Source organism: Mercenaria mercenaria, unplaced genomic scaffold (genome assembly GCF_021730395.1).
Source record: "Mercenaria mercenaria strain notata unplaced genomic scaffold, MADL_Memer_1 contig_545, whole genome shotgun sequence".
Taxonomy (NCBI): Eukaryota; Metazoa; Mollusca; class Bivalvia; order Venerida; family Veneridae; genus Mercenaria; species Mercenaria mercenaria.
Genome location: NW_026463426.1, coordinates 38,097 through 51,511, shown reverse-complemented (window position 1 = coordinate 51,511; position 13,415 = coordinate 38,097). Strand labels below are relative to the sequence as shown.

Genomic DNA, 13,415 nt, shown 5'->3' with positions numbered 1-13,415 from the left:
ATTCTGACTACCAATTCTGTTTCTCGATACTTGTAGATGTATGGGTTTTAGGGGATTCAATCCCTTACTGGGCCGGCATACGAGCGACGGACACAGGAAAGGTCAACCTTCGCTTGCCTGACTTAACAATTGCTTGGTGGGGAGTGAGGGGACTCGGCTGGACCTCTTTCCGCAACTCCATAGAGACCCAGGTGCTGCTATCGCCTCCACCCAAGATTATCATCATACATTTAGGTGGTAACGATCTTGCCTCATTATCTTTGATCAAAATGAGAAGAAGTATAAAAGGGGAAATCGAATACCTCCGTGAGGCTTTTCCCGACACCGTTTTGATATGGGTTGACATTTTACCCAGGCGTGTTTGGAGGGGGGTCACGAACGTCAAGTCATTGGAGACAAAGCGCAAGCGTATCAATAGGTTGGGCCGTATAGCAACATGCCGTTCTGGCAGGGGAGATTTCATAAGCCCTGACATAGATACGGAAACTAACTTTTTTAGGGATGACGGTGTACACTTAAATGATGTGGGGTTGGAGTTTTATCTAGATTATTTAAAGACTGCAATACAGGAAAACTCTGCTCAATAATAATTTTTTGGGGGATAAATTAAAATTTATTGTGGCGGAAAAAAATGTTTATTGACCGGAAGGTGACCGGGCGCTGTGGTTTAAGCTAAGAAAATTGAACCATATACTTCATAATTTTACCTTCCAAACTTCCGGTTACGGGTGTATCAACTCTCGTCGATGGCATTATTTGCGCTACAGATGAGACTTGTGCGTCTGTGACTTAATTGAGTTGACAGTTTCGGGTCCGTAGACTGTTTAATTACTTTTGTTTTGGGTTATCTCAGGTCACAAGCTTAGTAACGTGGTAAAATAATTGTTATGGCTCGAATGTTGCTTCGGGTCATTATACTGTGTTGACTCGAATGTCGCTTCGGGTCCTTATGCTAGCTTTGACTGTAGACTCAAATGTCGCTTTGGGTCACTTGGTTATTTTGTTGTCGACTCGAATGTCGCTTCGGGTCCTTATGCTAGCTTTGACTGTAGACTCAAATGTCGCTTTGGGTCTTTCGTTATTGTTGTTGTTGACTCGAATGTCGTTTCGGGTCTATAGGTCTGGCCCTTTGTGTATTGGTAAGACCTAGTTAATGTGGTTACCGTTTTAAATGTATTTAGCCAATGGCATTCCCTAACGCCGAATGTGTGGTTGTGCATTTTTAGTTTCCTAAGCTGGTACCTGTTGAGGGTACGTTACATTGGGGAACTTGGGGTTTACGATTACACAGTCGGTAGGACTCTTATGGCTAAAGGTTTTGTGTATGGATACAGTTAATATCTCAGTGACCTGAGTGTAAATATGCAAACGCGTTTTATTCATTTAAAATTGGTTGCCTTTTATATGACACGCCCGGTCTCCTTTCGGTTAACTTCCTTATTGCATTTGATATTAGTTTTCAATAGTTTGGTAGCGAGCTTTAACGCCTAACATACCGAACTCAGAGCGGCCATTTTACCCAACTCATATTAATAAATGTTTGAGCATTCATGTTAATGTAAACAGTATTAGATGATTGATTTAAATGTTTGATTATTCGCCGCTCAGGCGCTTAATAAATAGAGTGAAGACTGCACGTGCTTTTGTCTTTTATTTTGAGTAATTACAAATAATAAAAATTATTTTTAATTAAAAATAATTTGATTTATTTATTTCGAGAAATGTTTTGTTTGTTGTCATAGAAACGTATCCAATCAGCTGTCAATCTGGTTCCCGATTTTGTAGTCCTTTATTTATAGCACTAAACCATTCAACCGAGAGCCAGTCGTCTAAAATAACAGTATAAAACCGAAAATCACGTGCAGTCTGTCTCACTTACGCTGTTTCTTTTGACAAGTCACACCGATAAATTCTCCCACCCGCCACACCCCGTAAATTTGATAAGTCAACAAATTTTTTAGATGTTGCACTTTGATCTTTTATATACGATGTATTGTATCATTTTTCTGTCTAACATTTGCATATGTCTGTTAGAATGTTATTGGAAACAGAATTGCTGTCTAGTACTTTTATTTCAGACTGTGTCGTCTGCTTAATATCGATATCTGTTGTATTGGAATCAGAAGATCGTCTGCGTTTGCTAACGTCTTCATTGGTACCAGGAACGAATGGACAGCATACGTATTAACGTTTCAGTCAGACTGTTACATTTTATGAGATTTATTAAAGTTCCTAGGTTCACCAAAGAGAAATGATAGACTGTGATTACTTTAAAAGTGTTATTTAGTGAAACACAGACTCTGTTCATGTAAATTTTGTGTCATTCTCAAAGGACAGTTTCTTTGTTTTATTTGATATATTTTGGCAAACGGTACTGTTTCTGATATATTATGTTAATAATATTTTTCATTATGAGATATCAATTACAACGTGTATATTTATGGAAATGAAGGTCTCATGCTCCTTCTTTTTTATATTACAATTTAATAGTCGCTCTTAATGGATAATATGCAAAAAAAAACAAAACAAAAACAAAAAAGCGGAAAAAAATGTTTATTGACCGGAAGGTGACCGGGCGCTGTGGTTTAAGCTAAGAAAATTGAACCATATACTTCATAATTTTACCTTCCAAACTTCCGGTTACGGGTGTATCAACTCTCGTCGATGGCATTATTTGCGCTACAGATGAGACTTGTGCGTCTGTGACTTAATTGAGTTGACAGTTTCGGGTCCGTAGACTGTTTAATTACTTTTGTTTTGGGTTATCTCAGGTCACAAGCTTAGTAACGTGGTAAAATAATTGTTATGGCTCGAATGTTGCTTCGGGTCATTATACTGTGTTGACTCGAATGTCGCTTCGGGTCCTTATGCTAGCTTTGACTGTAGACTCAAATGTCGCTTTGGGTCACTTGGTTATTTTGTTGTCGACTCGAATGTCGCTTCGGGTCCTTATGCTAGCTTTGACTGTAGACTCAAATGTCGCTTTGGGTCTTTCGTTATTGTTGTTGTTGACTCGAATGTCGTTTCGGGTCTATAGGTCTGGCCCTTTGTGTATTGGTAAGACCTAGTTAATGTGGTTACCGTTTTAGATGTATTTAGCCAATGGCATTCCCTAACGCCGAATGTGTGGTTGTGCATTTTTAGTTTCCTAAGCTGGTACCTGTTGAGGGTACGTTACATTGGGGAACTGGGGGTTTACGATTACACAGTCGGTAGGACTCTTATGGCTAAAGGTTTTGTGTATGGATACAGTTAATATCTCAGTGACCTGAGTGTAAATATGCAAACGCGTTTTATTCATTTAAAATTGGTTGCCTTTTATATGACACGCCCGGTCTCTTTTCGGTTAACTTCCTTATTGCATTTGATATTAGTTTTCAATAGTTTGGTAGCGAGCTTTAACGCCTAACATACCGAACTCAGAGCGGCCATTTTACCCAACTCATATTAATAAATGTTTGAGCATTCATGTTAATGTAAACAGTATTAGATGATTGATTTAAATGTTTGATTATTCGCCGCTCAGGCGCTTAATAAATAGAGTGAAGACTGCACGTGCTTTTGTCTTTTATTTTGAGTAATTACAAATAAATACACTCGTGATTTTTTCGGTAGAAAAGACATATTCTTTAGGAACAAAATCGGCGGTGAAACTTTGCCTTTATTTAGTAACATAGAAGGTTGGAAACGATTTTCAATTTTCATAAATACAGCAGCAAACAAAAAGAAATTCCTACAGATGATGGATTACCTCACAAGTATTTTATTTTAAAATTTGCAGAAATTAAATCATTATCTACTAGTATTTACAAGCGACCTGCCTCCAAAACTTCGAATCGTAAAGTGCTCACTGCGTATGCGCAGCGGAAGTTATGAAACGCTAAGGGAGAAGCAAGTATTCACTTTCTGTATTTTTATGATCTATTATCACTAAAGGGGAAGTAACTAAAACATTACTAATTATGCAGTCTTGAACTTATCCCTTTGTTAGAAGTAGTGGTCTCCCTTTTGTTGACATTTTTTCTTGCATCAAGAGAGAAAAAGTAGGAGAAACAATTTTATGGAGCAGAATCTTTTTTGCAATAGATTCAATTAATTTCTTAACAGTTTTAGAAAGATACTGCCCTAATAAATGAAGTAACATTTTGAGAAATAGGAAATGTAGTTCTTATAAAATGTCATTGAAATAGCAAGTTAAGGTTACAAAACGCAATCTCTAATGTTTACAAACATGATGTTGTTTACTGAAAGAACTGTACCTATAACTGTAAATAGGTTTTCCGCTGTCATTGTTGCAAATAGCGCTGTTCAATGCGCGTTAAATATTATAGATATTTATGATCGAGGCAGTTTACTTCGAGCAAAGCGTTACAAAACTGTTCGATTGTCATCGTAAAAAGAAGTTAAAACAATTAATTTTCATGTGTTTCCGTAACATATGTTCTTAAGCACTCTTAAGAAATATAGCATTTTCCAGATATCTATCTTTGAAGAAAGTGCTTTTTTGTCTTCTTCTTGGCCCTAGACGATGTTGTCAAACGTCTCTGATATTTGATAAGGGTCAGGGCTTTTCTTTGAAAAAGTGACAGAACTCTTTGTTTCAAGTTGTATAATAAATTTAAGTATAGAAAAGCTTAATTCTTATATGTCACTTCGTTACGATATGACACTAGTGTAGTTTTACAGTAATACGAAGTATTCATAGCATTAGAACTAATCAGCAGAAAAGATGATAAACGCCATATTATATGAAATCAAATCGGATGAGGTACTGATCAGAATTCCAGATCATCACATAATAGAATCGTTACTTGTTTTTTTGAAAAACGGATACAAAAGGACCGTGCACCTATTCATACAATTACACAAATAGGGCAGTTTCGATTTATAAAGATGGATAGTCTTTACACACCATGATAAAAATGCAACTGCAGTACAAAGAAAGAACTGTTTGAAGTACGCCAGGTAAAGTAATATTGAGCACCAAAAATCAGGCACAGGCCCGTCTCCCACTTTTTAAAAAGGTCTGAAGCTAGATTTACTTTCATAATCGTACTTATTTGATACCTTGAAATATTTTTAAAATACTCTTGGTCACTGTAATCTGTCCATCTTAAATGATCAAATAAAGTTTTGTGAAAAAAAAATAAATGTCACTTTCAGGAAATGAGAAATGTTGAGATTAATGTACGATGGGTTTGAATTCAGTTTAGACCATTTTCATGAATTCGATGTAATGTAATTTTATTGATATTGCTATTATTTTAAAATTATTTTTTGAAACATTTCTGAAGTATTTATTCTATGATTTAATTTTTATCGTGTACTGACACAAGTTGCTTGAATTGACCGTGGGGGCCTCCATGGCCGAGTGGTAAAGGTCTCTGACTTCAAATCACTTGCCCCTCATCGATGTGGGTTCGCGCCTAGACTAGCCACTAGACAGATAATAAGTATATTTCTACATTTTTCTCTTTTTTGATGAATTCAATTTCATAGAGATAAAAGCCAGTCTATTTTAGAGATTTTCACATAGGAATGATGTGATGTATCATATGATTTTGGACATAGGATATAGACTGGCTCAGTTTACTACATTTAATCATAAATATGTAAAAAGATATATCATAGTCTAGGAGCTAGTCTAGTTCGCGCCTTACTCGGGGCGTTGAATTCTTTATGTGGGGAAGCCATCCAGCTGGCTTACGGAAGGTCTGTGGTTCTACCCGCTCGTGATCGAATAGTGTATGGAGAGACACCTGGGGTCTTCCTCTACCATCATAGCTGAAACGCGTCGTATGACCTATAATTGTGTCGGTGCAACGCTAAACCTAACAAAATAAATAACTGAATTGACCTTTGAATAAATGAACGCTTTTTAAAGAACGGTACACTGAAATGTACGTAGGAGAATGTTGAATACTTGAGTATTTCTTTCAATTAAGGAATAAGTGTGAAAATTTCATACGCCTTTTAAGTTAACTAATGAAATAAATAATGGCATGTTCAGACAGAGGTCTTGAACTCACAACCCGGGATTGGTAGCAGAACGTTTTGTCCGCACAACCATATCTCCAAATGCTACTTGTTGATAAAGAAATGTATATCTTGCATTTGTATCGCTATTTTGGTTCGGGCGCCGAATATTAATTTACGGAAACATACGGAATATCCATGTGTGCCAAGTCAATACTTACGGACAATATACAGGTTCCTATCTTATTTGTTGTTGTTTTCAAATAAAAAGGAAACATTAACTTATAATAAGATAAACATCAATAGAATTGTCCACTGTTACGACATTAGAACCAGCTCGCTTCTGTGAAAGCTATGGCTGTATTTATAAATATAATTTGCATTTAAGAGTATTACATTTTAAGCATATACTAGTAGACGTCATTCGGGTCATATGCTGTTACAATTTACCTCCATGGTTAGGAAGCCGATTGAAGGTATAGATATTTGCTTCTTTTTTTAGCAAGATTTTGAGAAGTATTTTATAAACTTATAATCTAACAGTTCGCAAACTATTTATGAACAGAATCATCAGCGATTCATCACATTAGATTAGTTGATTTTGTGTTACGAGTTAAGAGCTTAACATTTGTATGACGTCACATCAGTATGGTGCCAAACTTTACGTCATGTATTTATGAAGTCACCGCTGAATCGTTATTCGCGTTATTCGCGAGATCAAAACGTGTTTTACGGCCGTACATATAAGTCGCCATATGACCTATCATGTGTCGGTGCGACGTTAAATTAAAAAGAAAGAAAGAAAGAAAAAAAACAATACAAAAAGATCTAATTCATTATGACTTTTTAACATAATCATGTTTTGAAATGCTGTTTTTAACTCGTATATAATGGAAATGAAGTAGAATCTCTTATTTCACAATCGTAGGGGGCAAAAATTATCAGCCAATCACATTTTATCGAAGATTCATATATAGGCTGTTTGCTATATCTTTATATAGCAATTAATGCGAGTCGTGTTAGAATCTGCAATAAACAACGGTTGACACACGGACCGGTAAGAGACCATTATGACGTCAAATCAAATTGCCGCATGACGTTCAGTTTATTACAACTCGGATAAATGAAGTCGAGCAAAGGTATTATCAAAATATTTCAATGAACATATAAGAATGAAAACAATCAAGACCCTCTTGTGGTTAATCGTCGGATTAACCATAATTTAGAGTAAGATACTTTGATAACGTCCTCGTGGTTCAAGTTCTGCTCATCTGAACGAACTCATAACCGTGATTAATCTGGCGACAAAACCATCCAAATGTCTTGATTATTTAATACACTTATCAAAGTTAGGTTTATTCTAAATGATTGTTTGGCATCGAAGTAGCATCGACTGATTGATTGCGCGAAGCGATATGGACAATGATTTACATTACCTTTTTGGAAGTTCTGTACTTTACTCCAACATATGATATCTTATTTTTTTAGTTATTTTGAAGACGAAATATTGAGTATAAACACTTTTGAAATAAAGAAATACTACATTGCTAAAAGCTATATGAACAGTTGTCGGAAGCATATAACACAACCAAGCATGCTCGGTCTTATCAGGTATATTCACGAGACGTAATGAATTGCGAACCCTATCACCGGCTTAAGGTATTAGATCACTAATAGTAATGTTTACAAAATGGCCTTTGCTTGGTACATTCTGAAAGGTAACCGTGTTTTGCACAATTTTACATTTTTTAACAAATTTTACCGTGCCGTTTTTTATAAATTTTGTATAACTTATGGTATCTCCTCAAGGTCAAGTAGAGACAAATTTCAAAGTGATAGCCACTATCCAAAACGTTTGCAGAGAACTCATTTTACCATTAATTTTAATAAAATAAACATCAAACTATTGGTAAACAATTATAAAACACAAACTAAAAATGTCAATATCATTTTTTTCTATGGTGCATCAAGTAAACGGATTTAATGAGACAGAATTCATACTTCAACATTGAAAAAATAAAGTCGAATGCTGTGTTTCTGTTTTGAATTTTGCTTACTCCATTTAAAAATTACCTTAGGGCAGACGTAAATCCTACTTAAATTTCTTCCAAAATATATAATCTAACAGTGAAAGCAAAATAGAGAACTTTCACCACGTGTAACTCAATATTTTTAAAGATGTGTAACTCTACCCCTTCTGTTTAAGTAGTAAATTCACTTTGAACACCAAGTAATTGCTTATAAGATTCATCTTTTTCCATTTTTGTACAAGAAATCAATTATAAGTCTTGAAAGAAGTAATAACTTACTAGAAAAAAGAAAAATAAGGAAAAAAAAATTTGGTCCCAGTAGGGCTTGAACCTACGCCCCCCTAAGAATTGCAGTAAAAGCAGGTTTATGGTAGGAATTGAATACTCTTCAAAAAGGAGGTTCTCTATTAGTGATCTAATACCTTAAGGAAAAGGCTTTCGGACTGGATTCCATGATCTACCAAGGCCAGAAAATATATCAGTACTGATAAGTCGTAATATGATAACACATAGACAGTCAATATATTAAGATTTAGAAATACCCCTTGTTAAAAGGTACACTGTTACAGTACCAATAATTTATGCTTGCAAAATGAAAATATACTGCAAATAGTTTAATATGTAAATGTCATGCAGCGACATTAGTGTTATACAACAGTCAAATAATTTGTTTTAAAATGTTTAAAAATAGTTGTATATGTAAAACTCATATTTTCTGAAAAGAACAAAAATTAACATGCTGTCGTTATAGAAATGTTTTATTTCTTACTAAACATTGATAAAATCTTGCAGTGTCAAACTATTTGCTTTTATACGTCTGTTGATAGTCGTATTGCATTTTATTACATAATCTTAATATCTGTTTTGTAAGATAATAATCTTTTGACACGCAAGGACAGAGGTCCCTGGTCACGTGAAATCACGTGAAATCTCACAAGGTATCGCAGTATGCGAGATTTAATGCTAGTGGGCATGTTGGTTTCCTGCGAAATCATTGGTTAATATTATTATTGTCATGAACCTCATAAAAGCCAATGATAACAGTAGATCCGAATGGCTTTTTCCTACGAAATAAATGTGTTTCATGTCGAGATATCCGACTAGATAATTACAAGTTTTTGTAAATGTAGTTGTGTTAATTATTTAGAAATTATTGTTGTTATGTGGACATCCATATATTGTTGTTGAAAACTGAATAAAAGAAAAAACAGAATCTGGATTTTATCTGGATTTTGCTAATTCCCTCAATTAAGTGGACTAGAGCCAAACAAATAAATACTCAAAAAACTGAATTTGAGCTAAAATATTCCCCAAAGAAACTTTACGTAACATACGCAGCGTTACATAAACATTCAAATTACAGAAATATGCTTATAAGAGTACTATGCATTAGATTTTAAACAGTTAATATATGCATAGCTAAACACAGTATAAATGTGAGCTACACCAAAATCCTAGAAGATCTATTAAAACGGTTATTAGTGTATGCCATTTAATTTTTAAAAGTAGTTTTATATACACATAAGTTATATATGAGCGTATTAAGTTAAATTAGATACATCTGACGAGCATATTCTACATTTATAAGTAAATATTTAAAGAAACAATATATTAGTGATAGATGGGCATTGGATATCTTTAAAGAATTTGACGTTTGTAATTTTAAAAGAGTAGTTCAAACTTTTGTCTTAAGGTTAAACTTACTCTGAATCCAATTTATTTTCATAGAACAGCGTTCTGCACCTTAAATATATTACAATTTTACTTGAGGGTTTAAAACTATAGTTAAAATTTATATTTCATAAATGTACTAAATGAAAAAGCAATTACAAAAACCATAACATCCTTTAACATGAACAGTCATATTATTTTTGTTTTTACAAATCACTTACTAAAATGAATTTGAAAATAACTCTCTGCTGTATATTAAACGTTCGAATGAGAGCGTTTACAAACAATCGAGATTATCTCAATATCGGAGTCTGACTAATACGAGTAAAGTCCTATATTCATTTGGATTAGTGTTTATCATCTGGACTTAGTCACTGTAACTTTATATGTAAAAACTGATTGCTCAAGTACAAATCTGTGCAAACACACTTATTATGATAAAGAGCAGACTTACCGATAAAGAACACTCATCGATGTCGTTTTCACATCTGGCTCCAGAATACCCTTTACCGCATCTGCAAGCGAAAGATCCATATTGATTCAGACATGTGCTGTCATGTTGGCAGAGTTTCATTGGAACCTTGCATTCATTTCTATCAGTACATAGTCTACCATGAAATCCTCTATTACATCTGCAGTGAAACGATCCCGGGCTGTTTGTGCAAGATGAGACGTTTGTACAAAAACCTAGGTCACATTCATCTATATCGACCTCACACGTTGGCCCGATCCAGCCCGTCCGGCATTGACATATAAACGAACCTATTGTGTTTTTACACGTACCACCGTTCTTGCAAGGGGACTGACCACTACACTCGTTTATATCTGAACAGGAATGTCCACCATACCCTGGTAAAACACCAAATGAGGAAAGTTTCAATGCAAAATCGTAAAGTTAAATCTTGAAATGAAGACTGAAGTCTGCAAAACAAACTGAAATATGGTAAACTAAAGCATATAATTATTTCCTGTGTAAAGTAAGTTTTATTTATATTACAGTGAATCAGTTTGCCCCTACATTAGAGTGCTTATACCGTAATTTTCACACATCATGCAATTAATTGTTTACCGGTTTTAAGTAGCTGCAAAGGCACATGTAGAATATCGATTTGATTCAGTGTTTTAATAACATCGCTGACATTATATATATTTCCATTTTTTTTATTTATTTTAAAGCAATAAAATTCATAACTAGTCATTTCTTTAACATAAAAGAGACAATTTCATTTTTGATGGAAAAGTGTTACTAGTCACTAAATAATTCAAAGCAGTTTTGTGAACTTATATATTCACCATGTATACAAACAAGATTTCCGTCTTTGTTGCACATTTTATTTCTAGTAGAGTGGCATAGATGTTGACAATGATCTCCATACCAGCCTGAAGCACACCACACCATCATATCCAACACTAACCTAAAATGTATCAGTAGTAATACGACTTGAACAAACAAAATTTTTAGTTAAAAATTTACTACAATGGTTAATTTAGTATAATTCCTTGCATACTAACATGAAGCGTACATTACAATCACGTGCAGATTTTGTAGAAGACATTGATCTGCTTTAGAGATGCCAGTAGATGATTAAAACTGATGTTCCAGGTCTGACAAGTTGTATTGCACCTTGTGTAAAACATCAAAAAGAAACTCAGACAATATTAGGATATGACAGGCCAAACGTTGCTAAATTATATACCTGCTATGTTTGGTAACACAAGAATTGTTGTCAAAGAGGTTATCTTTTATTGTAGTGACATGTGTATGGCATCAATACATACATATGAAATATTACAAATTTTAAACAACCGGCCCAACCTTACATAATTGTTTCACGTTCTTATAGACTATCATTACTTTGTTTGTTTTTTACTCCTGTCGAATTTACTTATTCTAATGGCCAAACTAACTATTTGTTTTATAGGTAATTTTTCCATACATGCATGTGTTCTCTGTTTTACATTCCTACTAACAAACGTGAGTACTTGCTTTATATTAAATAGCTTATTTTCTATAACTAGAAAACTACTTTGTAAGTTGGGAACACATTCATTAATCAATTTTCGGCGATATATGACCATTTTGTGTCGATTCGCCGTAAAACCCAACTTACTCACTCACTCATTAATCAGTTAGTACGAATGATGTCACTGAATTACTCAAATCATTCTAAATTGTTTTTGAAAATGGATAATCATTGTAAAACCTGAGTATGCAAATGTATATGTTTATATTCCTTAATTTAACAATGAAAATTAATGTAGCAGCACATTCTAGTTTGCGTGTTTTTGTTGTAATAAGATAACATATGTTTTAGAATAAAAAGAAGCAGTTAACAAATAAGAATGTAAGCGAAGGCAATAAGAAAGTGAACCATTCATTTAATAAGAATTAAAAAAAAATACCATCAAAGGTTGAATCAGCCATTATGACTGAAATATGACTGTCAAGTAACAGAACAGAACAAACTTTTATTAATCAAAAATCAGATAAAGTTTAACTTGCTTTAAAGAAAACGTTTATTAAGAAATCACTTTATTAGGAGACCACTTTTTCAGTTCCCATTTGTGTTAATAAGTTGTGTTAAGAGACCACGTTTTGTCCTTCCTTGGGTGGTCTCTTAATACAAGTTGTACTGTATATACATTTTTATTTTATATTGATTGTCTATTGTCCTGCATGATCTAACCAGTTTGAAAGGCAATATGTATACCCCTCTTACCGTTCCAAACCAAAATTTGAACATGCATTCTCAAAAGACATTAATTGCATTCCCGATTGACTAAGTTTATTTGGTTATAGCTGAAATATTTTTTCAGTACCTATATTTACCATAAAACGGGCTAATGTACTATTACTAAAAACAGAAATTTCTGTTTAGGCAGCCTTGCAATAGATTTCCTTCCTCTTGAGATAATGCAAGATAAAAGTTGAGAAGTTTCAGAGTGGTTTGTATGATAAGGGCTCTGGCTAAGGGAGAACCAGCCAATGACAAATTATATTTCATGGAAGATAGCAAATGTAAAGGGTTCGACAGACATTTTTGCTGAATTATCAACTACAGTTATATCATCGGTAAAAAGTTGGTCTGGTTTCGGTTCAAACCAACTTGGTGTGTGTCAGCAACAGCCATCCCAACATCCAGTTATTTTTTGTGGCTTTTCAAATGCCATTCCTATTTTACCCGACCCTGCTAGATTTCAAACCTTTACATTTTTTTTGTATTCTGCCAGTATAGATTTCTAAACTTTACAACATTTTAATTGATTTTCATTGGCAAGTCAGTCATTTTTTGTTTGTTTTGAACACAATAAGAAAATCAATGCCAATCTTATTCGTCCGAACTCGAGATAGTTTTCGGCAATTGCAGCGTATAGACAATCCGTTTGCATTATACTTGGCCATCTCCATAAACAAAACGACCATCTGCTTCCTTTCAATGAATTATTTTTGCTACGGCTAAAATGAGTCTTTGTAATTTAATTCAAATAACTGCTCTATTTCTCCCGAAATACCAGTATCTTGAATTTGTTAGGCTATTACAAATACTGTCGAGGGTACACAGCTTAAATTCCATCTGTTGAGCGTCACGAAAAAACGTCGTTATCACTCGGATACCTTGATTATCTTGAGCATATTTTGCCATCACAAATGCCCAATAAAATGTTAAACAATGATAATCCGAGTACTATTTTCAACATTTAACAGGCCATGCCGGGAGACAGTGAAAATGCATTTAA

At 34.1% G+C, this 13,415-nt stretch overlaps 1 protein-coding gene across 1 annotated transcript in view; it reads right to left on the bottom strand.

Annotated features, from left to right (window-relative positions):
• Positions 1-13,415, bottom strand: part of LOC128554579 (neurogenic locus notch homolog protein 1-like) — a 57,398-nt gene that overhangs the window by 18,834 nt on the left and 25,149 nt on the right. The window contains exons 11-12 of the mRNA XM_053535846.1: positions 10,971-11,092; positions 10,132-10,526 (exon numbers count right to left, since the gene is read on the bottom strand). Of these exons, the coding sequence (XP_053391821.1) occupies positions 10,132-10,526; positions 10,971-11,092 (517 nt within the window). The remainder of the gene's footprint in view (positions 1-10,131; positions 10,527-10,970; positions 11,093-13,415) is intronic.